The sequence below is a fragment of the Erinaceus europaeus genome, chromosome 15, assembly GCF_950295315.1.
Source record: "Erinaceus europaeus chromosome 15, mEriEur2.1, whole genome shotgun sequence".
Lineage (NCBI taxonomy): Eukaryota > Metazoa > Chordata > Mammalia > Eulipotyphla > Erinaceidae > Erinaceus > Erinaceus europaeus.
Window position 1 is genome coordinate 73,738,660 of NC_080176.1, and position 24,410 is coordinate 73,763,069.

The window sequence follows — 24,410 nt, forward strand, 5'->3', positions numbered from 1 at the left end:
TGGAACTGTGCAAAACCCAACATTCAGACAAAAACTCAACATCCCATGAAACCCTTTTCACAAAACTCAATGATTAAAGAGAAGAAGCCACAGTTGTACCTAGATATCTATTATTTCTGCAAAGTCTGCTTGTCATGTGGCCTGTTTGATTATTCTAACTAGCCAGCCTGATGAATACTTCTGTCTCTCTTTTAAAAAAATATTTGTAAAGGAGGGGCTAGGCACACATGCAACAGTGCTTAAAGACACAAGTTCAAGCCCCTGGTTCCCACCTGCAGGGGAAAAGCTTCACAAATGGTGAAGCAACGTTGCATCTCTCTCTCTTTCCCTTTCCTCTCAATTTCTCTCTGTCTCTATTCAAAATAAAAAATTAAAAAAAATTTTTTTAATTGTAAATGATAAGTCAACACTCAGACATCTGAAATACATGCTCTCAATGAAATATATCCATGGGCAACCCCATGCCAGAGGCTCTCTCCCCAGACCACCACCTCCCATTTCTCTTTCTCTCTGCCCTGTCAAATATAAGAAATAACATGTTTAAAAAAGAGAGAAAGGAAGAAAGAAGGAAAGAAAGAAATGGAGGGAGGAAAAAGAAAGGAAGGAAAGAAGACAGGAAGAAAGAGAGAGAAAAAAGAGGGAGGAAGGAAGGAAGGTAGGAGGGAAGGAAGAAGGAAGGAAAAAAGGAAGGAAGAATGGAAGTAGGGAAGGAAAGAGGGAGGGATGGAAGGAGGGAAGGAAGGAAGGCCCAGAACCTCACCTTTGCCTTCTCTTTTGCCAGGTGGTTTCTTGGCTTCCTTTTTCTCCTCTGTGTGGGATGCTGGCATCTCCAGTTTGGGAATCTTTTTTAGAAAGATGGAGTTCTTTCGGAGGTTTTCCTTCTCCTCCAGCTTCAGTCTCAGGGCTGCCACCCTGGACAGAATTTTCTTCTTGATTCCCTCAGCCACGTGGTCACTCCCTAAGGTTTCTGGCTTCTTCCTGACCGCCTCGGATCCAGCCTTGTGGTCACATTCCCCCTCCACTCCTGTCCTTGTCCTCGAGCCCAGCATGGAGCCCTGGGCATGTGGGCTTTGTGCTCTTTCAGGAGCTTCCCTGAGGCCTGAAATGAACCCCAAAGTCACAGCTGGAGTGCCAGATGCATTTGGGGATTTGATTGCTCCAATCTGGGACCCTTCTGTTGTATGTTTCTGGCTTCTGTGGCTTATTGAACACACTGTGATGTTTCTTTTAGGAGATGAATAGAAAGGCAGCCCAGGGAGACCACCAGAGGAGGGCAAATGCTTCCCAGGCTCATCCTTTGAGTCAGAACATGAGCTCTGATGATGCCTGGGCTCCACTGAATCATCCTCATGACGCTGGCCTGTGACCTTGTGGGTATCAGCTTGAACAGGTGCTGAAGACGTTACTGCAAGACAGCCAGAGTGAGGGAGAATGGGAAGAATCACTTCTGCTCTGTTGTCTTGGGTTTGTTCAGCCTTCTGGAAGATTCCCTCCCTGCCTTCCCACAGTAGGTTTCCACTCCTTTCCCTTGGAATGATTTCCTCACCTTCAACAGGACTTGGGCTGTGAAGAGTGGCAGGCTGTTCTTTTGCCTTGTTACCTTGGCTTGGCTCAGTTTCCCCTGCCTCACTGTCTTCTTGATTTTGACTGATGCTTAAGATGGTTTCCCTGCTTTGCTGGGGGCATGGAGCTGGCAAAATGGTGGGCTGGACTTCCACTTGTTGGCCCAAGCTTCCATCCTTCCATTCACTCTCCTCCATGATGACTTCTGCTATGGGCTCAGAAGGTTCTGGACTTGGAGCTCTGGCCCACTCCATCACACCCACCTCACCTATGGGGTCTACAGAGGACTCCAGGATGCCAGGGCAGCTTGGCAACTGTCTGAAGGAGGCAGGAAGAGCCACCTTGAGATGGCTTTCCTCTGGGTATTGACTCGGGTCCTTGCCATTTTCTTTTTCCCCCACAGGGTCCACAGATGACTTCAGGAGTCCAGGTTGGCTCAGGAACTGGGAGGAAATGTTATGCCAACATGCACCACCCACCAGCTTTTCCCCTTCATGTTTTTTTCTGCTGTTAGTCAGGGCTGATTCAGAACCAGCTGGGGGGCTGTGAGCCAGTGCTGCTAAACCAGGGGAGCCCAGTTCAGGCCAGGTCGCTCCCACCTGAAGAAAACCAGAGACAGCCCAGCCCCTGCCAGGAGGGGTGGGGCCAGCTTTGGGCTCCTTGTACTCAGACTCTGCCAGTCTTGGTGACCAACTTTCTGAAATGGGAGCTTCCAGAGTAATAATCTTCAACTTGCTGCCTACTCCCCAGTGCCCTGGCCCACTCCCTCTAGACTGCTCTGGGGGGATATCTGAGACAGACGGGACAGGGCTCGGAGCCACCACAGATGCACTAGTGCCCACGTCTGAACTCCCTGTCTCCTCCAAGTGGGCTGCTGAGTGGCCCAAGGGCACTGGCTCTGTTTCATTTTGTGCAGCAGACGTTGTGGGCAGATGCTCTTGGAAAGCGCTTTCAGGAAGGGCACTTAGGTGGGGAAGGCTCTCCTGTGTGTCCCTCTGTGCTGACCCCCTTCCTTTCTCTTGAACAGTTCCTTCAGGACCGCTACTATCAGCTCTATCCTGGTTCTCATCTCCAGGCTGGTTCTCAGTCTGACAAAAGGGGACATTACAGAACCTGTCTCCCTCTGGGAGTAGGGGGACTTGGACCTGGACCCCTGGCTCACTGGGAGTCAGGCAAATTTGTTCTTTTGTAGCGTCAATGGATGAGCTATTTGAAATTGGGGCCAATGGAACACCAGAAGGAAGTTGGAAGCCATTTTCCTCTTGCGCAGGAGAGGAATTCTCCTCAGGGTCACCAGCAGGGCTATTTATAGCTATGGAGATGGGGAGGTATTTGGTCACATGGACTTGGGTGACAGTGGACATGTCCTCACTCTCCTCAGATACCTGAAAACATTCAAAATGAGCAGTTGTTGGCATTGGCACCTTCTGAGAAAATGTCACCTTTGGAATCTGACTGGCCAGCATGTCTGTGGTTTCCTGGGCACTGGATGTCCCCTCATCCCCTTCTTGAAAGGGCACAGGAAAGCTGTTTTTAGAATATGGAGGCTGACTATCGTCAAGTCCTCTGGGAAAGGCAAGGCTCAGACCCTTCAGGTCAGCCTCTACCATGGAGGCCAATGTGGAGGTGGAATTCTCCACCTTAGTTCCCTTTTCCCCAGTGACACCTTCGCTAGCCTCTGGTGACACATTCCAATTGACAGTAGGGCTAGAAAGAGGGGACTCAGTATAGTCTGTCTCCTCACTGCTTTGGTATGAGGTTTGTGGAAGCTCAGAACTCCCTGTTTGGAAAGGAAGGCCCAGTGTCCCATCACCAGCAGGGCATAACAGGGACACTTGGCTTTGGCATTCCTCCAGCTCAGAGCCTGTGAAGCAGACTTCTTGAGGCAAGTATTTATCCACTGAGGCACCAGTGAGAGACTCCATGGTCTCACTTGTCCCTTGGCCACCTGCTTCAAGGTCCCACATTACACATGGCATTTCTCCATCCACTGGTCCAGGATTCACAGTTTCTAGAGCAAAGATGGTATCTTGTGGTTCAAGGGAAACAGTATGGAGAACCTTAGGCTCCCCATCTTCAGTGCTGTCCTCCATGAGGAGACCTGTCCACACCTCACAGGAGGACATAGTGGCATCACTGGTCTCAGGGACACTCAGCTCATGACCCGCATCTTCCCGGGAGGATCCAGGTGTGTTGTGTCCCCAGTCCTGGTGTGCTTCATGCCAGAGGTCTCCAGCATAACTTTCCACCTCCAGGTGTTGGGCCAGTGATGCCTTTTCCTCAAGGAAACCTCCCAAACTGGGGAGGGAGTTTGTCCCTGTCCCAGTGCAGATAGAGTCATCTCCAGAAGACTCTGAGAAAGCTGGTGTCTGGCTGTGAGAGGCAGTCTCCCTGCCCATGTCCGGCATTTGTACCTAGGAAGACACAAAGGGGTATTAATAGAATTGCCCCAGGGGAGCCCACAATAGGGCGCAACTGCAACCCCAAGAGCACTAATCCCTGGAGACAGTAAGCAGGGGCCAGGAGGGTAGCAGGGACCCCAACCTGATTCACCAAATTAGAGATTTCTTGGAGAAATACCACTTGAAACAGCTGTATTTTCTGGTGTGTGTGTGTGTGAGGAGCAGGGAGAGAAGGTTCAGTTCCCTATTATAAGCAGAAAGCCTCCTGCTCCTTGCCATTGAATGACTTACTACTCGCTCTTACCTTAAGAGATGGACACTAGTAGAATGTTAACTGTTTTGATCAAGCAGGTCACAAAAAATTGTGTGCATACATTTGGAGGGGGGGCTGGGTGGTAGTTGAGTGCACATATTAACAATGCACAAGGATCTGGGTTTAAGCCCCAGGTCCCAAGTCTCCCCGTCCCCCTCTCCTTTTCCCCTCTTTCCTTCTCTCCCTCTCATCCTCTCTTCCCCTTCCCTCTCAATTTTTCTCTGTCTCTATCCAATAAATAATCAAATAATTAATTCTAAAAAGCTCCTTTAAAATAAAGAAGATAAATTTCAACCTGATCGTGAGAAATGAAATATTTAGGGCTATGATAACAGCATGACACTGCCCCCAGACTATGACAGCATAAAGGTTAATAATGGTGCTAAGGAGTTGGGGTGGGGGCTGAGAGCCCTGCTGGAGGAGCTACGGTTTCTAATACATTAGCTGATTAGGCATGGAAAGGGAGGCAGCTTCCTGGTCATGCTTTGAGCGGTGGAGGGAGATAGTCCAATCCTGAGGCCACAGCCCTCCCTACACCTTCCTGCCCTGCCTGAATTTCCACTACCTATGTCAGCTCTTTATTTTAAGATCTTGCCATCATCACAGTATGCTCAGAGCCAATGACATTGATGAAGTAGCTGCCATGTGTGGAATTCTCCCCAGGGTACTGGATAATTTCCCTGAAGGGCTCCAGTTAAAGAGCCCTTGTGTGACTTACTGGGCCATTCCCCACCCCTTACTGTTCACTGATATGTCAACAGACAACTACAACCTGGGAAAAACTCACAGCAGCAAGCGTGATCCACGGGGCACTGTCTTCCTTAGGGTGGGCGTGGTCATTGACTCACATCATAACAGCCCTGGTATCAAACCGTCATCTAGTTAGGTTGCTATGAAGGTCTATTTACTTCTCCCCTGTCTTGCTTCTGAAGCAAAATCTTACTTTCAGAGGCCAGCAGGTGGCTCACTCAGTAGAGCACAAGGACCCAGGTTCGAGGCCCGGGCCATTATATGGAAGCACTGCAGGGGGAAGCTTCATGAGCGGTGGAGTGGTGCTGTAGAAGAGAAATTAAAAAAAAAAAAGGCCTCTGGGAATGGTGGAGCTTTGTATGTTAACTCTCTTTTCAGCCACAGGTTCCAGATGCTAGCATGATGCCAACCAGACTTCCCTGGACAGACAACCCCACCAAATGTGTCCTGGAACTCTGATTCTCCAGAACCCTTCCCCACTAGGGAAAGAGAGAGGCAGTCTGGGAGGATAAATTGACCTGTCAATACCCATGTTCAGCGGAGAAGCAATTACAGAAGCCAGACCTTCTACCTTCTGCATCCCACAATGACCTTGGGTCCATATTCCCAGAGGGTTAAAGAATAGGAAAGCTATCAGGGGAGGGGATGGGATACAGAGATCTGGTGGTGGGAATTATGTCGAGTTGTACCCCTCTTATCCTATGGTTTTTCAATGTTTCCTTTTTATAAATAAAAAAATAAAAGGAAAAAAATGAAAAGAAAGAAAAAATTCTACTATTATGTGTCCTAAAGGGGGCTGGGCAACTTAGAGGGCAGAGAACAGAGTAAGATTCCCAGCTTGATCCCTGGCAATGCATATGCTGAAACAGTGGTCTCCTGTCTCCCCCCCACCTATATACACACACATACATATATCACATTAAATAAACACATCTTGGGATGGGTAGTGGCACATCTGGTTAAGCACATGCATTGCAAAGCACAAGGACCCAAGTTCCAGCTCCTGGGCCCCACCTTCAGGGAGAAAGGTTCACAAGTGGTAAAGCAGGGCTGCAGGTGTGTCTCTGTCTCTCTCTCCCTCTCAGCCTTCCCCTCCTCTCTCAATTTCTCTCTCTCAAAAATAAAGTTTTTAAAAACATCTATACCTATGAAAAAAGAAATAAACATATCTTAAATATGAAGCAAAGCGCTTTAGTGAAACTCCACATGTAAAGACTCATGGCAAGTCCTTGAGTTTATAGTTTTTTGTCTGTTGTTTCCACCCCTCCTCTTCTTCAGCTTCCTCTTCCTCTTCTTCCTCCTTCTGGTCATCATTGTGGCCTAACTGCACCAAGATGACTTTTTCAGATAGAAGCAAGCAGAGACAAAGTAAGGGGAAAGAGAGAGAAAAAGAGAGAGACTACAGCACTGATATTCCCTCTGGTGCAATAGGAGCCAGATTCGAACCTGGGTCCCACACACAGCAAAGCAGAATGCTGTCCAAGTGAGCTCTTTTGCTGGCCCATCCTTAAGGTTGCATACTTGTCCACCAGCCAGTACTGAGCACGGATTCCATGCCAATTCTGCTCTAGGCGCCAGGGGAGCACCAGCATCACTTCCACAGATGGTTGGCTTTGGGGTGTTGTCCTCAGGCAGTCACAAGCACAATCGGTCCGCTGCTGATGCAGAGCCTCTCTGACCAGCATGGCTCTCTCTAAGTGAGCCTTGATCCACAGTGCCCTCTGGTCCAGGCTTCCAGCACCTTCGGCCACCAGGGCAGGCCCCACAGGGCCCATTCAGAGGCCAGCCTAGAGAGAGGGAAACCACAGGCTCACACCTTCTGGGTGAGTCAGACCTTTCTTTTAGATCTCTTGGTGAAGTCATTGTGAAAGAACTCTAGCGAATCCTCCTACTGTTCAGTCTTCTCAGAGTGCTGAGCTCAGAGGGTCCTGCTAAACAGGGGAATCATCCTGATTCAGGAGAGGAATAGAGGGGGCAGGGCAGGAGTCAAGCATGAAGTGTAGATGTGAATTCAGAGGGCTGGCCATTTGGCCTGGTTTAACCTAACCTTGCCTGTGTGACCCCAAGCCACCTCTCTGGCCTGCCTGACCCTCATTCTCTTCCTCTATGACTAACCACATGCATGTCAACACCATCCTGCCAGCTGCCAGGTGCCAGGTGCCAGGTGCTCACCAGCACTGGTTTCCCAGGCTCTTTGTGAAAAGAAAGAAGTGACTTGGGCTCAGGGGAAATGGAGCAGCCCATGGGGTAAAGATATATGCTTGGGGTTTCAGGGAAGCTTCTCTGACTGGTAAAGAAAGAAACCAAAATTATGGCAAACAACTCAGATAAGTCAGAAACACATCATCTCTCCTTTCCTGGTGAACTGAACTGTCTGGGTTCTACTAGGAGCTAGAAAGAACACAGAGGGTTAAAGAAGGGTGGCTGAGGATAGATATGTGAGTGCCAAGAACAATCTAGAAGCAACTCAGATCTCAGTGAGAAGGTAGAGCCAGAAGGTACAATTTCATGGGGGTTGGGGAACTGGGGAGCTTACAAAGGGAACTCACCTCGGGATGCCACAGTGATGCCAAGGCTACATAATTGCAGACCATGTTCTAAGCAAGTTCTGTTGATAACCAAATACCCCTGTACCCCGATCCCCTTGCTGGAAATGACCTGGATGCCTTTCTACCTGCACCATCCTTCCATATCCTTCTGCTAAGAAAGCTTCCCACCACACTTGATTTAGAACAAGAAAAAGGGTGTGGAGTGTTATCCTCACAACCGCTGCTGTACTTCAAGCTCAAGGGCCAGCTTCTGAGAACCAACAATGGGGTTACTAGCATTTAGAGGCTTGAAATGTCCCCCAGGGCCCCACCGTCAATGGGAGAAGCAGGACTCCTAGCCCACTCTGCCCCACCTGGCTTTCCTAACAGGGTAAAGCTAAAGACCTGGGAATTCCCCTTCATCAAAACCTAGAACCTCCGGACATTTGGCAACTAAGACTAGAATGGTCCTTACTGAAGGCAGCATGGCACTTGTTTTTACTTTTTTTTTTTTTCCCTCCAGGGTTATTGCAAGGGCACTCTGAATCCACTGCTCTTGGTGACCATTTCTTTCCTTTTTCTTTTTTCTTTTTTATTGTTGTAGTTATTAGTGATATCATTGTTGTTGGGTAGGACAGAGAGAAATGGAGAAAGGAAGGGAAGAGAGGGGGAGAGAAAGACAGACACCTGCAGATATGCTTCACCACCTGTGAAGTGACTCCCCTCTCCCCTGCAGGTGGGGAGCTGGGGGCTTGAACTGGGATCCTTATGCCAGTTCTTGCGCTTAGCGCCACCTGCGCTTAACCCGCTGCATTACTGCCCGACTCCCTCCATTTTCTTTTTTTAAATTGGATAGGGATAGAGAGGAATTGAGAGCAGAGGGGGTGATAGGTGAGAGAAAGATAGAAACCTGCACTTGAGAAGCAATCCCCTTGAAGGTGGAGAGCGGGGGGCTCAAACTGGGATCCTTGGTGGGTCCTTGTGCTTCATAGTATGTGCACTTAACCTGGTGTGTCACCGCCTGGCTCCCTTGATTTTACTTGTTGCCATTTATTTATTTTTTATATTTTGGATATATGTTAGATATGTTTATTTAGACAGATAGAAGCAGAGAAGAAAAGTAAAAGAAACTACAGAACCAAAGCTCCCTTCAATGCCATGTGGCAAAGCAGCACACTATCCAAAAGAGCTTGTTTTTGTCCTGGTTCTCCCAAGCCTCAGAGCAGGGTGACTGTGTTTTCACAGCCCAGCACACAGTAGGCGCTCGCTGAATCTGGCTGAGTGACTTCACAGAGGCATGAATGTGTGCAAGGAGGGCAAAGGGGAACCCAAATTTAGTAACACTCCCCAGCTTGTTTGTGAAAGCACCTCCCGGCTTGAAAACGTACACTCTGCTTGCACAGCGTTTTCCCACCCTTGCTATTCAACAAGTCTCCAAACCTGCCTGCAAACCTGCCTGCGAGTCTAAAAACAACTGTTTTCCTCTGCAGCCCCTTCCAAAAGGGTTCCTTCCTGTGGGTGGCTACCACAGGCCCCTGAAGAAAGGTATTTGACCCCTGTGTGTCCATCCTGTGAAGTTGAGGGTGAGCCTCCTCCTCATTCACAAGAGTGTCCCGCATACCTGCAAAGCAAACAATACTAATGTGACTCAATGACAATGGAAGGTGGTGTGAGGTGAGCTCCCTGTTCTCAAATAACTCACAATCCAGTGGAAGAGATAAGATGTACACAGGGCAGATCCAGAACACTTCCTGACAGGCTAGTAACCTGGCAAAGGGCATTTTTCTAATAGCACTGCTCTGGGTGAGGAAGGGAGTCACCACTGAATTCTCCTCCTTAGCTTGGTGAATGAGATCCCTGCAGTCCAAGAACACCAAGAGAAGCTCTCATGGGTCCAGGTGGTGGTGCACTTGGTGGAGCACACACACATCCATGTGCAAGGTCCTAAATTCAAGCCCCCAGTCCCCACCTGCAGGGGGAAGCTTCACAATTGGTGTAGTGCTGCAGGTGTCTCTCTTTCTCTCCAACTCTATCTCTCCCACCCCTCTCAATTTCTGTCAATCCCTATCAAGGGGGTTGGGGGGGGGTTGGCTCTTACATTAGGCATACTAGTGCTTAGATATTTCTTGGCTATTTCAGTGCAGTTGTGGACACTTCTCTCCTGATTCAAGTAGACTTAGCTGATTGACCATCGTGACCATCAACAGCATCGTGAGCCTACTTAGTCCATTGCCATCACCTTCAAGAATGTCTACAAAACCAAATACTCCCTCAGCCCTCTATGGAGCAAGGGGCAGGATCTGGCTAATGAGACTGAAGGGGGAGTCCACTCAGGAGCTTCTAGGGAAGCTTTGCTTTCCTTACATAAGACATACACATAGCGGACACCCTTTCTTCTTCATGCAGTGTACCTCCAGCCTCTACTCTACCAGCAACATCCCAGTCATGGGAGCTCAACACAGGAATGGAAAGCCAGCATGCTGAGGCTGGTGGAGAAAGGCCTCAAGATCTTGCTGGCATTCTGAACTGCTGGAACAATGCCGTGATCTCCTATTTCCAGATTTCCTGTGAAATACACAATGAACATTTTTGGTATGAGGCCACCGCCCATTGGCTGTTTGTTTTGCTGCAGCTCAGAGCATTCCTAATGGATTCAAGAGGCTGGAGGGCGAAGTGAGAGGCATGTGAGGTTCTCTCCCCATGCCCTTCTGGAGGGACTGGGTACCTTGGGGGCAGGGATGAGTGCAAAGGACAGTGCCACCAAGGGCAGGAGGTGTGTTTCTTTTCTGGGAAGCCAAGGGGCTGGTCTGAATACCAAAGGATCAAAAGGGCCTGAGACAAGGTGAACTTGAAGTGGAGCAGGGGGAGGAGGAATAGGGAAATGTGAGAAGATGGTTCATCCAGGAGAGTCCAAGGTTCTAAAGGCCAAAGTCAACCACCACAGGCCCAAGGGAGACAAGCCAACCAGTTCCTGGCTTCAGTGGGAAAATGCTCCCATCTGGCCATGTGCCCTCCAGTGGAATAATTTTCTTTTTCTATTTCCTCTTTTGTGTTGAATATTCTTTTCTCCTTCTCTGAACTTGCTGCAAATAGCAATTCATTCTCCCTCCCTCCCTCCCTCCCTTCCTTCCTTCCTTCCTTCCTTCCTTCCTTCCTTCCTCCCACCATTGCCTCCACATCTGCCCTGTGCCCTCGTGGCCCTAGGAATCTGTAAATGGGTTTCCCCATGCCCAGACTCACTCATGGCTAACTCCCTTTTAGCATCTGCAGCTGAGCCTTCACTGTGGGCACAGCAGTGTCACTGGCTCATCGGTCATTGCCACCCAATAGGTAAAATCCATACCACCTGGGGCTGTGTGACCCAAAATAGCCCACTCCCTGGCTAAAGCAAGCTTAAAGGCAGACTCGAATATGCCAGGAACTCGGGTTTATTTTTAGGAGCTACCAGGTTGCCCAGAAAGGAACTTCGCTTAAAGGTTCAAGTAAATGTTAAAATAATGCCAAAGTGGAGGATACTCTTCTACAATCTTTCATCCTGAAGCCGGGCAGTAGTTCACTTGGTAGAGTGCACCTGTTACCAGGTGTGAGGACCAGGGTTCAAGCTCCTGGTGTCCACCTGAATAGGGGAAGCTTCACAAGTGATAAGACAGTGCTGCGGGGTGTCTTCCCTCTCTCTTTCACCCTCCTTATCTCTCCCTATCTTTCATTCACTATCTAAAAAAGGAAAAATGACCACTGGGAATGGTGGAATCACGCAGGTACTGAGTCCCAGTGACAACCCCGGTGGCAAATACCTGAATCCCCAACCCCCCACCCCATCATGCAACTTGACTACCTCTTCTTCCTCCTATGCCCTACTGGGAGACACCTGCTAACTGGTGCTACAATCTGGCCTGATTTCTTGGGAAATACAGAGGGTTGGCTCTCCAAACCTTAGGTGGCCAAGAAGACCCTCTGAGGTTATCTCTTTCTTAAGACAGTGGGAAGTTGGAGGGTGGTGTGCAGTCCCATAGGCTTTGGTGTCCCATGACTTGTCACCATGTAAACAACACAAACACGAACCTGGGGCTTAGACCCCGCCCCCTTCCACTTGGAACTGGGTCTTCTTTGCCCCGTAAGGTTTGGAGAGCCAACCCTGTCTATCTACCATGCAGCTGCTGGGGGAACGGACACAGGATGTTGCCAGAAGAAACCAGAAGGACTCTTGGAGAGAGAGGTAGGACAGAGATGTGGGAAGGGCCTCCCTGGAGCTTTGGATCTGAGTTCTAGTCCTGTCTCCTCAGTGCTGTCTTTCCGTCCTCCCTGTGAGAAGTAAAGCACCTTATCGGTCACACAAGAGACCTGCAGCAAATCGTGCAGACACAACTCAACAAAAATCAACAGAAGGGGCTGGGGAAATAGCATAATGGTTCTGCAAAAGATTTCCATGAGATAAGCCAAGAAAGAGAAGGACAAATACCAAATGACTTCACTTGTTAGCGGGACTTAACAAAATAGGGACTGGGAGGGAAAACACAAAATGAAACATGGACTGGACATGGTATATTGCACAAAAGCAAAGGACTCTGGGGAGGGAGGGGAAGGGAAGGGGAAGAATACATTGGAGGCCTGGTAATCCTAACCCTAACTTTCATGCCTGAGGCTCTGAGGTCCTAGGTTCAATCCTCAACACTACCATAAATCAGAACTGAACAGTGCTAGTGTTTTTTTTTTTCTCTCTCCATATATATATATATATATATATATATATATATATATATATATATATATATCTTTATCACTAAATAAGCAAATACAATTTAAAAAATCAACAGAAAAAAAGACTGGTGGTCATTATCCCCCAACCACATTGAGCCTTTTGCCCAGTGCTCAATGTTAATGGTGTCTTCTTTCTAGAAAAATCTTATTTGACCCACACAACTTTGCATATCATTCCAGACGGCTTCCAGAGTCCCCCTGGGTGCCCATCCATGCCATCCTTGGGAACCCCAGGACCTACAGAGTTCCTGCTGCAGGTTCTGAGCCATGGGATGAGTGCCGTGGCAATATTAACGTCCTTGCAAATTTTAGACTGGATAACAGTCGCTGAAAGACTTAAAGTGTGTGTCATACTGTATGTCTCTTCACGGTTTCTAGAACATGTGAGAGAAATCAAAACTAGGGTAGTGGCACTTACCGTACTGCACTGACAGTAAGACAATACACCAGGCAAGTTTGAGTCACTTTTAGAGCCAGGAAACAACAGATGTGGTTACTACATTCCTGCTGTGCCTCTACAGAGTGACTTCTGAGGGTCAGCAGTAATGCTCTGTAGGGCTTGGGAAATTTGAATACAAACATAAATACCAGGCAGGTCACCTATTGCCAAGTGACCTTACCAAGACTGAAGTAAACATATGAGCATGGGGTGTGAAGAGTCCCTGGTGTGTCCTATGTGTCTTCTGGTGGGTAATAAGCGGGGCAGCTTATGTTCTCAGGTTTGACTTCCTGCTCAGCAGAAAACAGCCCCTGAGGGGTTCAGTTCCAGGTGACTTCAGACACAGCTTTGTTCAGCAGGAGAAACCAATGTCTTTGGACCGTAAGACCCAGGAGAAGGAAGACAGGCTCCATCTTGCTCACCATGCTGCTGTGTCCATGGCAAGAGCTCAAAAACTTGGTCAAGTGAGTGAACATCTAGCCAAGATGGCACCTGTTTCCATTCTCATTTTCTGCCTCTGTGGAGACACTGATCTGCTTGGGCAATATGTACTGTCTGCTGAATTATAATTCTTCATCATTTATAGCTTGGTGTTTGGCTTGCCTTGGTCTTCTTCAGATCTACGCTGAAGTCCTTCATTATTTTTGGAGAAGCAAGAAGCTTCTCTTCTTTTAAGTATCCTTGGTTCAGATTTCAAGACTGTGGCACCCAGAAGACATAGGCACTAGGCACTACACTAAGTGTCAAGATGTCCCAGTCAACAGGCTCAGAACTGTAAAAGTACAACATTCATCTGAGTGGCTGGGTTTATTTATTTTTTAAAAAAGATTTATTTAAATAAGAGACAGAGAGATACTTCTCTCCTTTGCCATTTGTGGCACCCAAAATAGAATCAGGGCCTCAGGCATATAAGTCCTCTCTGCTCCACTTACTGGCTGCTGAAAGGTCCAGTTTTAAACACCTACACTTTCAAGATGAAAGGTACCAAAGGCAGGATAGGGAGTGGGGTGGAGGAAGCCACTGATTAGAAATTCAGAGACCTCATTTGCTACATCTGTCAAAATTACCTTTCCTCTTATACATGGAAGAAAAAGGGAGTGATTCACAAGGAAGCTTCTGGGAAGCTGAAGTTGTCGGGGAAGTACTCTTTGAACCAAGGAAGACAGACAACGCTGTGGTTCAGAGCAGTGGTTTGAACTAGGACAGTGAAAGCCATCCTGTAGTGATACGTGTACTGACAGCATTTTGAAAATCCACAGGCACCGTCTGTCAGATGAGTAAATGCCACCCCTCTGTTTTCTCTTGAGCTGATCCTCTTTGTCACGAGCTCCCAGCTGAGTGTAAGGCTTTGGTAGGTGAACAGAGAAAAACAAAGGTTTCCCTCTAAGTCTGCCTCTGACCCAGTAACAAGACGCTGCTTTGGGGAATGTTCCAGCCCTTAGTACTGCTCACTCACATCCTGATTTTCTGGAAGCTGGTGTCTGAGTCACACACTTGGGGGAGGATAATACCTGTCCTATGCCCCATAAGAGAGAGATAGAGAGATAGAGAGAGAGAGAGAGAGAGACTCCAAAAACCAAGACAGAGAGAGAAGGACACACAGAGAGAGACCAAAACAGAAGAAAAGGACATACCACTCCAAAACCAGTGCAGTTTCCATGTTGTTTCGACATGGTGCCAGGACTCAGATCCAGGGCTTCACACATGGTAAGGGACATACTTTTGAGGGTCTACTATCTCCCAGCTTCACTTTGGCCTGACCTCATGACATACATGTCTCTCTTGTCCCCTGGCCTCCTCTCCACCTCATATACTCACTCTTGATGTCTAATACTACAGAGATTAAAAAAGAATTTGCAAAACTGCTCTCTCAACAAGGCCCAGCACTCAAGATTATCATCCTGCTGAACCAACCTCCTATTTCTTTCCATCTGCTTGCTTTTCTCTGTCCTGCCCAACCCTGACCTCATCACTCCCAAGTCATCCTGGGTCCCCAGAGCTCCAAAAGAAGGTTCTGGAAGCAGCATTTTGTTTGGGAACACAAAAAGGGTTTTCTGATAATTCTGCACACCACTTCATCAGTTTCTAGTGACGAGGAAGCAAATGTCCACCCACCAGGTAACTTGCAACGCACTGGTTTATTCCCTTAGTTCTGGAAGGAAACCAAGGCATCCAGATCCTGCCCCACTCATTGCTCTTGGGAAAGTGTTTGTCCTCTGCAGCTTCTGGGGGCTCCCTGGTATCCCAATTCATTTTAGTCTCAGTTTCTGTTAATGTGAGTCCCTCTGTCCTTCCCTCCTGCTCTTGTGTGGAAAGAAATCCTTGTGTTAGGGAAAGATTAGGGCCAAGAGGCTTTGGACCCCAGTTCCACAGGGAATACTTGAGACCATAACTTCTGTGACCAGGATTCTTTGCTTTTTTTTGTTCTGTCACTAAGAGGAAAGAGTAAAGGACACATAAGGAAGTAGTAATAGCTTAGACAGAGGCTTGAGGGAGACTATACCAGATTAAGTGCACACATTTATCATTTACAAGTATCCAGAATCAAGCCCCCACTCCCTACCTGCAGGGGGGGGGGAAGATTCACAAGTGGTGAAGTAGGTCTGCAGGTCTCTCTCTCCTTTTCTATCTTCTCCCTCGCCTCTCAATCTCACCCTCTCTCTGTTTTATTAAATAAAATAGAAAGGGGGGAGGAAAAAAATGACAACAAGGAACAGTGGATTTGTAGAGCTGGTACCAAGCCCCAGTGATAACCCTGGTGGCAATGAAAAAAAATTTTTTTTTAAAATAGATGTAGGCATGGCCTTAGAACGTCTCATGTGGGGGGTTAGGTAGTGGCACACCTGGTTGAGCGCACATATTACAATGCACAAGGACCCAGGTTCAAGCCCCTGGTTCCCACCTGCAGGGGGAAAGTTTTTCAAGTGGTGAAGCAGTGCTGCAAGTGTCTCTCTGTCTCTCTCCCTCTCTATCACCCTCTTCCCTCTTGGTTTTTGGCTGTCTCTATCCAATAACTAAAGATAAAAAAAATAAAAATAAGACTTCCGGGGGGGGCAGGGCTACAGAGCAGCAGCAGCTGTGGTTCTCTCCTCTCCTCTCCCAGGTCAACTAGGAATATCAAAGGAGACCACCTGGGACCACAAGACAGGACTAGAACGACTTCAGGAACCCCACCAAATAACCAGTGAGTGCAAACACCTGTGGCTCATGAACAGAGAAGAGCCTAGGGAGAGATTAAATGGCTGGTAACAGTCTGGCAGTTTACCAGTTGAGACACCACCTCCAGTCTGCTTCACCAACAAAAAGACGGCTGAAGGGAGGAGAGGACTCCCCTAAAACTCACCAAATGCAACTGTGAATCTCCATTGCTACTGCCCTCAGAATCTGGAGCAGTGGGGTTGGGGAGGTGAGGGGGAGGCCCTGTGCTGACACAAGGGGGCAGAGAACTAACAAGGAGAAGATTTATACCTCTGTAGCCTAGCAGTGGGACTGTGAGAGTCTCTTTGCATAACCACTGGATTATCTCTCCCCCACCCTGCTTTATCTCTTGGTCTGGAGAGAGGGATTAAGCTAAAAATCCTACTTATAGTTTAAAATCCCTCAGGTTTCCATAGCCTACAGGGAAGAAAAAGAACAAAAGAGGCTTTTAAGATACTGTGCTCTAACTCAGGGATTAAAATAATATTGAAACAACTGTCAGTTTCCACAACTGTGAATCCTTTAATTACCTTATTTAGACACAAATCAATCCAGGCAAGAGTGATAAGTAATTTGAAAAGTACTGAGAGAGGGACCTCATAACATACTATATAAAATGGTTAAACCAACAAGAAGAAATTTTGGAGAAATGAACCAGGACAAGAGTCCAGCTAAAAGCCCCCCAAAGGGTGAAGCACAAAATAATGAGGTCAACATCCAAACACTAGTTAAAGAACTAATCACTGGAGTGACTTAAGAGTTTGAAAGAATTTTCATCAGAAATGCAGAAACAACCAATGAGACTCTGGAAGAAATCACTAATTATCTCAAGGTTATTAGAGAGCTGAAAGCTGAAATAGCTGAGCTAAGAACACAACTAGCTGAACAATATAAAACAGTATCAGAACAGGTTAACAAAATAGATGAACTCCAGAAAACAGTAGATCAAAAGATCAACAAAAGTAAATGTTGGTTCTTCAAAAGAGTGAACAAAATCAACAAATCTTTAGCCAGATTCACAAAACAAAAAAAGGGAGAAGACCCAAATAAATCAGAACGTAAATGAAAGAGGAGATATCACAACAGACACCACAGAAATTCAATGTATCATGCGAGACTTCTATGAACAACTATATGCCACCAAGCTAGAGAACCTGGAAGAAATGGACGATTTCCTAGATACCTATGAACTTCCAAAATTAAATAAAGAGGAACTAGATAACATGAACAGGCCCATCACAGCTAATGAAATTGAAACAGTTATCAAAACTCTTCCCAAAAATAAAAGTCCTGGACCAGATGGTTTTACAAATGAATTCTATAAAACCTTCAAAGAAGAACCAATACCTCTACTTTTAAAAGTCTTCCAGAATATTGAAGACACTGGAACACTCCCTTCCAGCTTCTATGAAGCCAGCATCACTTTGATAACAGCACTTTGATAAAAGCAGACAGGGACACAGCCAAAAAAGAAAACTACAGACCAATATCTCTGATGAACATAGATACAAAAATACTGAACAAAATTCTAGCCAACCAGATACAGCAGTATATTAAAAAGATTGTTCATCATGACCAAGTGAAATTTATCCCAGGGATGCAAAGTTGATTTAATATATGTAAATCAATCAACGTGATCCACCACATCAATAAAAGCATGACAAAAAACCACATGATCATATCAATAGATGCAGAGAAGGCCTTTAACAAAATACAACGTCCCTTTATGATCAAAACACTACAAAAAATGGGAATAGATGGAAAATTCTTCAAGTTAGTGGAGTCTATATATAGCAAACCTACAGCCAACATCATACTCAATGGTGAAAAACTGGAAGCATTTCCCCTCAGATCAGGTACTAGACAGGGAGGTCCACTATCACCACTACTATTCAACATAGTGTTGGATGTTCTTGCCATAGCAATCAGGCAGGAGCAAGGAATTAAAGGCATACAGATTGGAAGAGAAGAAGTCAAACTCCCCCTAATTGCAGATGACATGATAGTATACATAGAAAAACCTAAGGAATCCAGCAAAAAGCTTTTGGAAATCATCAGACAATACAGTAAGGTGTCAGGCTACAAAATTAACATTCAAAAGTCAGTGGCATTCCTCTATGCAAACACTAAGTTAGAAAAAGTTGAAATCCAAAAATCAATTCCTTTTACTATAGCAACAAAAACAGTAAAATATCTAGGAATAAACCTAACCAAAGAGTGAAAGACTTGTATACTAAAAAGTATGAATCACTACTCAAGGAAATTGAAAAGACACAAAGAAGTAGATAGATATTCCACGTTCATGGGTTGGAAGAATTAACATAATCAAAATAAATATACACTACCCAGAGCCATCTAAAAATTTAATGCTATCCCCATCAAGATCCCAAGCACATTTTTAGGAGAATAGAACAAATGCTACTAATGTTTATCTGAAGCCAGAAAAGACCTAGAATTGCCAAAACAATCTTGAGAAGAAAGAACAGAACTGGAAGCATCACACTCCCAGATCTCAAATGTATTATAGGACCATTGTCATCAAAAGTGCTTGGTACTGGAACATGAATAGACACACTGACCAGTTGAATAGAATTGAGAGCCCAGAAGTAAGCCCCTACACCTATAGACATCTTATCTTTGACAAAGGTGCTCAGACTATTAAATGCGGAAAGATGCGTCTCTTCAACAAATGGTGTTGAAAAAAATGAGTTGAAACATGCCAAACAATGAAACTGAACCACTATATTTCACCAAATACAAAAGTAAATTCCAAGTGGATCAAGGACTTGGATGTTAGTCCAGAAACTATCAGATACTTAGAGGAAAATATTGGCAGAACTCTTTTCCACATAAATTTTAAAGACATCTTCAATTAAAAGAATCCAATTATAAAGAAGACTAAGGCAAGACTAAGGGACTATATCACATTAAAAAGCTTCTTCACAGCAAAAGAAACCACTACCCAAACCAATAGACCCCTCATAGAATGGAAGAAGATCTTTACATATCATACATCAGACAAGAGGCTAATAACCAAAATATATAAAGACCTTGCCAAACTCAACAACAAGAAAACAAATAATTATATGGGGATAGGACATGAACAGAAGAAATGAAAAAAAAAAAATCCTTTCTCCAAAAGGCCAAGAAACACATGAAAAAGTTCTCCAAGTCTTTGATTGCCAGAGAAATGCAAATCAAGACAACAATGAGATACCACTTCACTCCTGTGAGAATGTCACACATCAGAAAAGGTAACAGCAACAAATGTTGGAGAGGTTGTGGGGTTAAAGGAACCCTCCTACACTGCTGGTGGGAATGTCAATTGGTCCAGCCTCTGGGGAGAACAGTCTGGAGAACTCTCAGAAGGCTAGAAATGGACTTACCCTATGATCCTGCAATTCCTCTCCTGGGGATATATCCTAAGGACCCCAACACACCCATCCCAAAATGTCTGTGTACACATATGTTCTTAGCAGCACAATTTGTAATAGCCAAAACCTGGAAGCAACCCAGGTGTCCAACAAGAGATGAGTGGCTGAGCAAGTTGTGGTATATATACACAATGGAATACTACACAGCTATAAAAAATGGTGACTTCACCATTTTCAACTGATCTTGGATGGACCTTGAAAAATTCATGTTACAGGGAATCGGGCTGTAGCGCAGCGGGTTAAGCGCAGGTGGCGCAAAGCACAAGGACCGGCATAAGGATCCCGGTTCGAACCCTGGCTCCCCACCTGCAGGGGAGTCGCTTCACAGGCGGTGAAGCAGGTCTGCAGGTGTCTATCTTTCTCTCCTCCTCTCTGTCTTCCCCTCCTCTCTCCATTTCTCTCTGTCCTATCCAACAACGACAACAACAATAATAACTACAACAATAAAACAACAAGGGCAGCAAAAGGGAATAAATAAATAAAATAAATATTTTTAAAAAACTTCATGTTACGTGAAATAAGTCAGAAACAGAAGGATGAATGTGGGATGATCTCACTCTCAGGCAGAAGTTGAAAAGATCAGAAGAGAAAACACAAGTAGAACTAGAATTGGCATATTGCACCAAAGTAAAAGACTCTGGGGTGGGGGGTGGGGGAAAATACTGGTCCAAAAAGGATGACAGAGGATCTAGTGGTATTGTTATATGGAAAACTGGGAAATGTTATGCATGTACAAACTGTTGTATTTACTGTTGAATATAAAACATTAATTCCCCAATAAAGAATTTTAAAAATAAAAAATAAAATAAAATAAAGAAAATCTCACCTGGCATGGCCAATAAAAGAGGCAGATCATTTAAGAGACCAGTGAGAAGTTTGTTCCAGGTAGACAGGTCAGAATAAAACAGGTGGGGGAGACAGCATAGCAGAGTCTCTGAGTCCCAGGTTCAATCTCCTGAAACACCATAAGCCAGAGCTGAGCAGTGCTCTGGTAAAAACAAGAAAACTTGGACCAATGTGTGCCATTTTGTCCAAATGACCCACACCTTTCTATATGTGTGTTTTAATTTTTCCTAAAGTATGTAATGTCTGAGCACATCCCTTATGGAACACCCCATGGTGAACAGATACTATGGGAAAGATACCTCAGTCTCATCTCCCCACAACACAGGGACTAGTCGACCAAGAGGACTTAACCATTCTTAACATCTATGCATCCAATGAGGGACCATCTAAATATGTCAAACATCTAATGAAAAAGCTACAAAAATATAGTAATAGTAGTGGTAAGAGACTTCAACACCCCAGTCTCTCAACTTGACAGATCATCTAGGCAGAGAACTAATAAAGAAATAAGAGAATTGGATGAGGAAATAGACTAGAACTATTGGACATTTTCAGAGTCCTTCACTCCAAGAAACTGGAATACACATTCTACTTGAGTTCACATGGGACATTCTCAAGGATCAACCATATGTTAGACCACAAAGTCAGTGTTAACTAATTCAAGAGCATTGAAACCATCCTAAGCATGTTCTCAGACCGCAGTGGAATTAAATTAACACTTAACAACAAACAAAAAAATTAAATTGATAAAGATCCCAAAATATAGAAACTCAACAGTACACTACTTGACAACTACTAGATCAAAGAGGAAATTAAGGAAGAAATTTAAATGTTCCTAGAATCAAATGACAATGAAGATATGGGCTATCAAAATATTTGGGATACAGCTAAGGTAGTACTGAAAGGAAGTTCACAACACTGGGACTGAGAGCTCAGTGACCCCAGTAGTACCTCATTTCAGTTAATGAAGCCTGATGTGATTGACCCCAGTTCTCAACAAGGTCCTTTTTGGTGGAGACTATTCAACCCACTAGATTTGCCCATTCTTCCCCAGCGTGTTCTACCGGTTCTCCCCCACCCCAATCCCAGCTTATCATCAACAGTGAAGATTTGTCACATGAAGTGGGTATAGTGGTGGTGGTGGTGTAGGCTTAAGAATGGAAAGTTTTTGAACCAAAGTAAAAGATGGGTGGGGAGAATACAGATCCAAGAAGGATGACAGAGGACCTAGTGGGGGTTGCATTGTTATATGGAAAACTGGGAAATGTTATGCATGTACAAACTACTGTATTTACTCTTGAATGTAAAACATTAATTCCCCAATAAAGAAATAAAAAATAAATAAAATAGAGCAACAACAACAACAAAAAAGAATGGAAAGGTTTGGACAGTCACAGGAAGGTGGAGGCTGTTTCTAGGGTGAGCAAATCTACATAGAGTGGGACTCAGAACACCTGACTGTCAAATTTATTCTGGGAACTAGGCATTTTTTAAATTTCTTTATTGGGAGATTAATGGTTTACAGTTGACAGTGAAATACAATAGTTTGTATGTGCATAACATTTCCATATAATAATACAACCCCCACTAGGTCCTCCTCTGCTATCATGTTCCAGGACCTGAACCCTCCCCCCTCCCCAGAGTCTTCTACTTTGGTGTAGTACACCAACTCCAGTCTAAGGTCTGCTCAGTGTTTTCCATTTTAATCTTGTTTTTTCAACATCTGTCTATGAGTGAGATCATCCTATATTCATCCTTTTGCTTCTGACTTATCTCACTTAATGTGACTTTTTCAAAGCTCCATCCAAGATGGAATAAAGAAGGTGAATTTGCCATTTTTAGTAGCTGAATAGTAGAACTAGACATTTTAAAAGCATATATATTTGTTTTTCTGAGCAAGAAAGAGAGAGAGCTAAGAGCACCATTCAGCTCAGCATACTTCAATACCAGGGATCGAACTCTGGGCCTCGGTCATGTAAGTCCTGTGCTTTAAAGCTGAGCCATCTCTCTGTAACCAGTGAACTAGGAAATGCTAAGGTGTGCAGGTAAAGGATTCTCAGGAGGCTCACTTTCCCAGCCAGCCAGTCAGTCTAATGGTAAATGAGAAAGCACTTATTTTTCAACCATCACTTAAAAAGGAAAGGGAAAAAAAAAAGCCTGAAATCTCAAGACAGTATCAAAATACCTGCGCTGACTCAGAAAGTGCCTGAGCAGAGAGGGGAACTTACAGAATTAGCAACTACAGAGGGTGGAGGCTGGACCTGAGGGTGGGAATGGGGGTGGCGGTGAGGGTGAAGGAAGGGCCAGAGGACTTGGTTTCTGTCTTGCCTCTTCAACTAGGTTGAATTCCCTTCAACAATAACACTGAAGGGGGTTTAAAGTGTTGGCTGCAGGCACTGCCAGCTCAGTCAGGCCGCCCCAAGTCCATCTCCCAAGATGTGAGCCAACAGCTCTAACAGTGGAACGAACAGTGCTCAGAAGGAAAGGTGGTGGGGGAAATGAACTCTCTGGAGGAGAGGAGAAGGGACAAGAGCATCAGGGAAAGATCCAGAATCCATTTTTTAAAAATTACCCTTATTTATTTATTGGATACAAATAGTCAGAAATTGAGAGGGAAGGGGGAGATAGAGAGGAAGAGAGACAGAAAGACACCTGCAGCCCTGCTTCACCACTCCCAAAAGTTCCCGCCTGCAGGTGAGAACCTGGGGCTTGAACCCAGGACTTGGCTCATTATAACACATTCACTCAATAGACTCCATCTATTTGCCACCTATCTACTTCGAGGATTCTTTCCTTCTATTCCAGTACTTATTTTCTAAGGATCTATTTATTCATTCAATGAGAGAAACAGAGACAACCAGAGTAGCACTCCAGTATGTGTGTGAGCAGAATTTGAACCCAAGACCACACCTCTGAGTCATCACCCCAGCCTCATCGGCTCTTTATCAAAGGCTCTCCTTGTGCCAGACCATTTCCTGGCTGTTGGGGAGAGGTCAAGATCAAGGTCAATGGAGGCAGCAGGTGTTTGGATGAGAGGAGATGACAGCAGGAGCCAAGGCACTGGGGCAGGCAGCTGGCCTGTTACTAAGACAGACCCAGGTGTCCCTCTCTCCCATAGTGCCTGGTTGTCACGGTAGGTTTCCATAAAGAGCTGGGCGCACCATAATCAGGAATATCACATACTTCCGGAAATATCACATATATTCAGGAAAATAAAAACCTAACATGTGGACAGACATGCACAGAACGTTTGGAGAGAATGGTCCCTAGAACTCATCATTTAAGAAATGAACTTTTCACCAGTCTGTTTAAATGACTGACTTGGAGACAAGGTCACACATTACCATGTGCAAGAACCCAGGTCTTTGAAGCCCCTGGTCCCCGTCTGTAGGGGGGAAGCTTCACAAGCAGGGAGGCAGCGCTGTAGGTGTTTCTTTCTCTCTCACTGTCTCCTCCTTCCCTCTTAATTTTTTCTCTCTTGTCAAATGTAAAATAAAATAAAACATTAAAAATAAATTTTAAAAATGCTTGGCCCTGCCCTCCCAGTGAGTCCTTCTAAGGCCCCACCTTCTTTTTCCTTTCTAAGGCTGCCCTCTCCTGCCCCCCGCCCCACACCCTGCCCTGGATTTTTTTTATAAACAAAGACCAGGGTCTTGGTAATTCTGTAATGTTCATAGCTCCACCTAATTTTACCTCTAACAGGATGCAGGGTTCCTGGAAAGGACAGATGGGACAGGGTGATTGAAGCCTCATCAAATTCACACTTTGTCCAAGAGAGTGCACTTAGGCTTGACAATGGCCCAAAAGGTATGTCACTGTTTAAACAAGAGAGTGGCATTATGAGAGTCAGGTGTCTGAAAGACGGTGACAGTAACAGGTACACAGTGTCATAGAAGAGGAGACACTGGCCCAGGAATCTGGAAATAACCTGTTCATACTGGTCCAGACAAAATGAGGCAACCTGGACTTTGGTGATGGGTGATGGGCCAGAAGGTGCAGTAGGTTGAAATGTCTTGTTCCCATCCCTCCCCCTCAAAAAGGAATTTGCCAGTCCTATGCTCTGGCCACCTGTGACTTGATCTTATTTCTTATTTTATTTTATTTATAAAAAGGAAATGCTGACAGAACCATAAGATAGGGAGGTACAACTCCACACAATTCCCACCACCAGAACTCCAT

At 45.4% G+C, this 24,410-nt stretch overlaps 1 protein-coding gene across 1 annotated transcript in view; it reads right to left on the minus strand.

Annotated features, from left to right (window-relative positions):
* The window catches only part of ALPK2 (alpha kinase 2), a 149,761-nt gene that overhangs the window by 37,968 nt on the left and 87,383 nt on the right, over positions 1-24,410 (minus strand). The window contains exon 6 of the mRNA XM_060173943.1: positions 761-3,977. Within this exon, the coding sequence (XP_060029926.1) occupies positions 761-3,977 (3,217 nt within the window). The remainder of the gene's footprint in view (positions 1-760; positions 3,978-24,410) is intronic.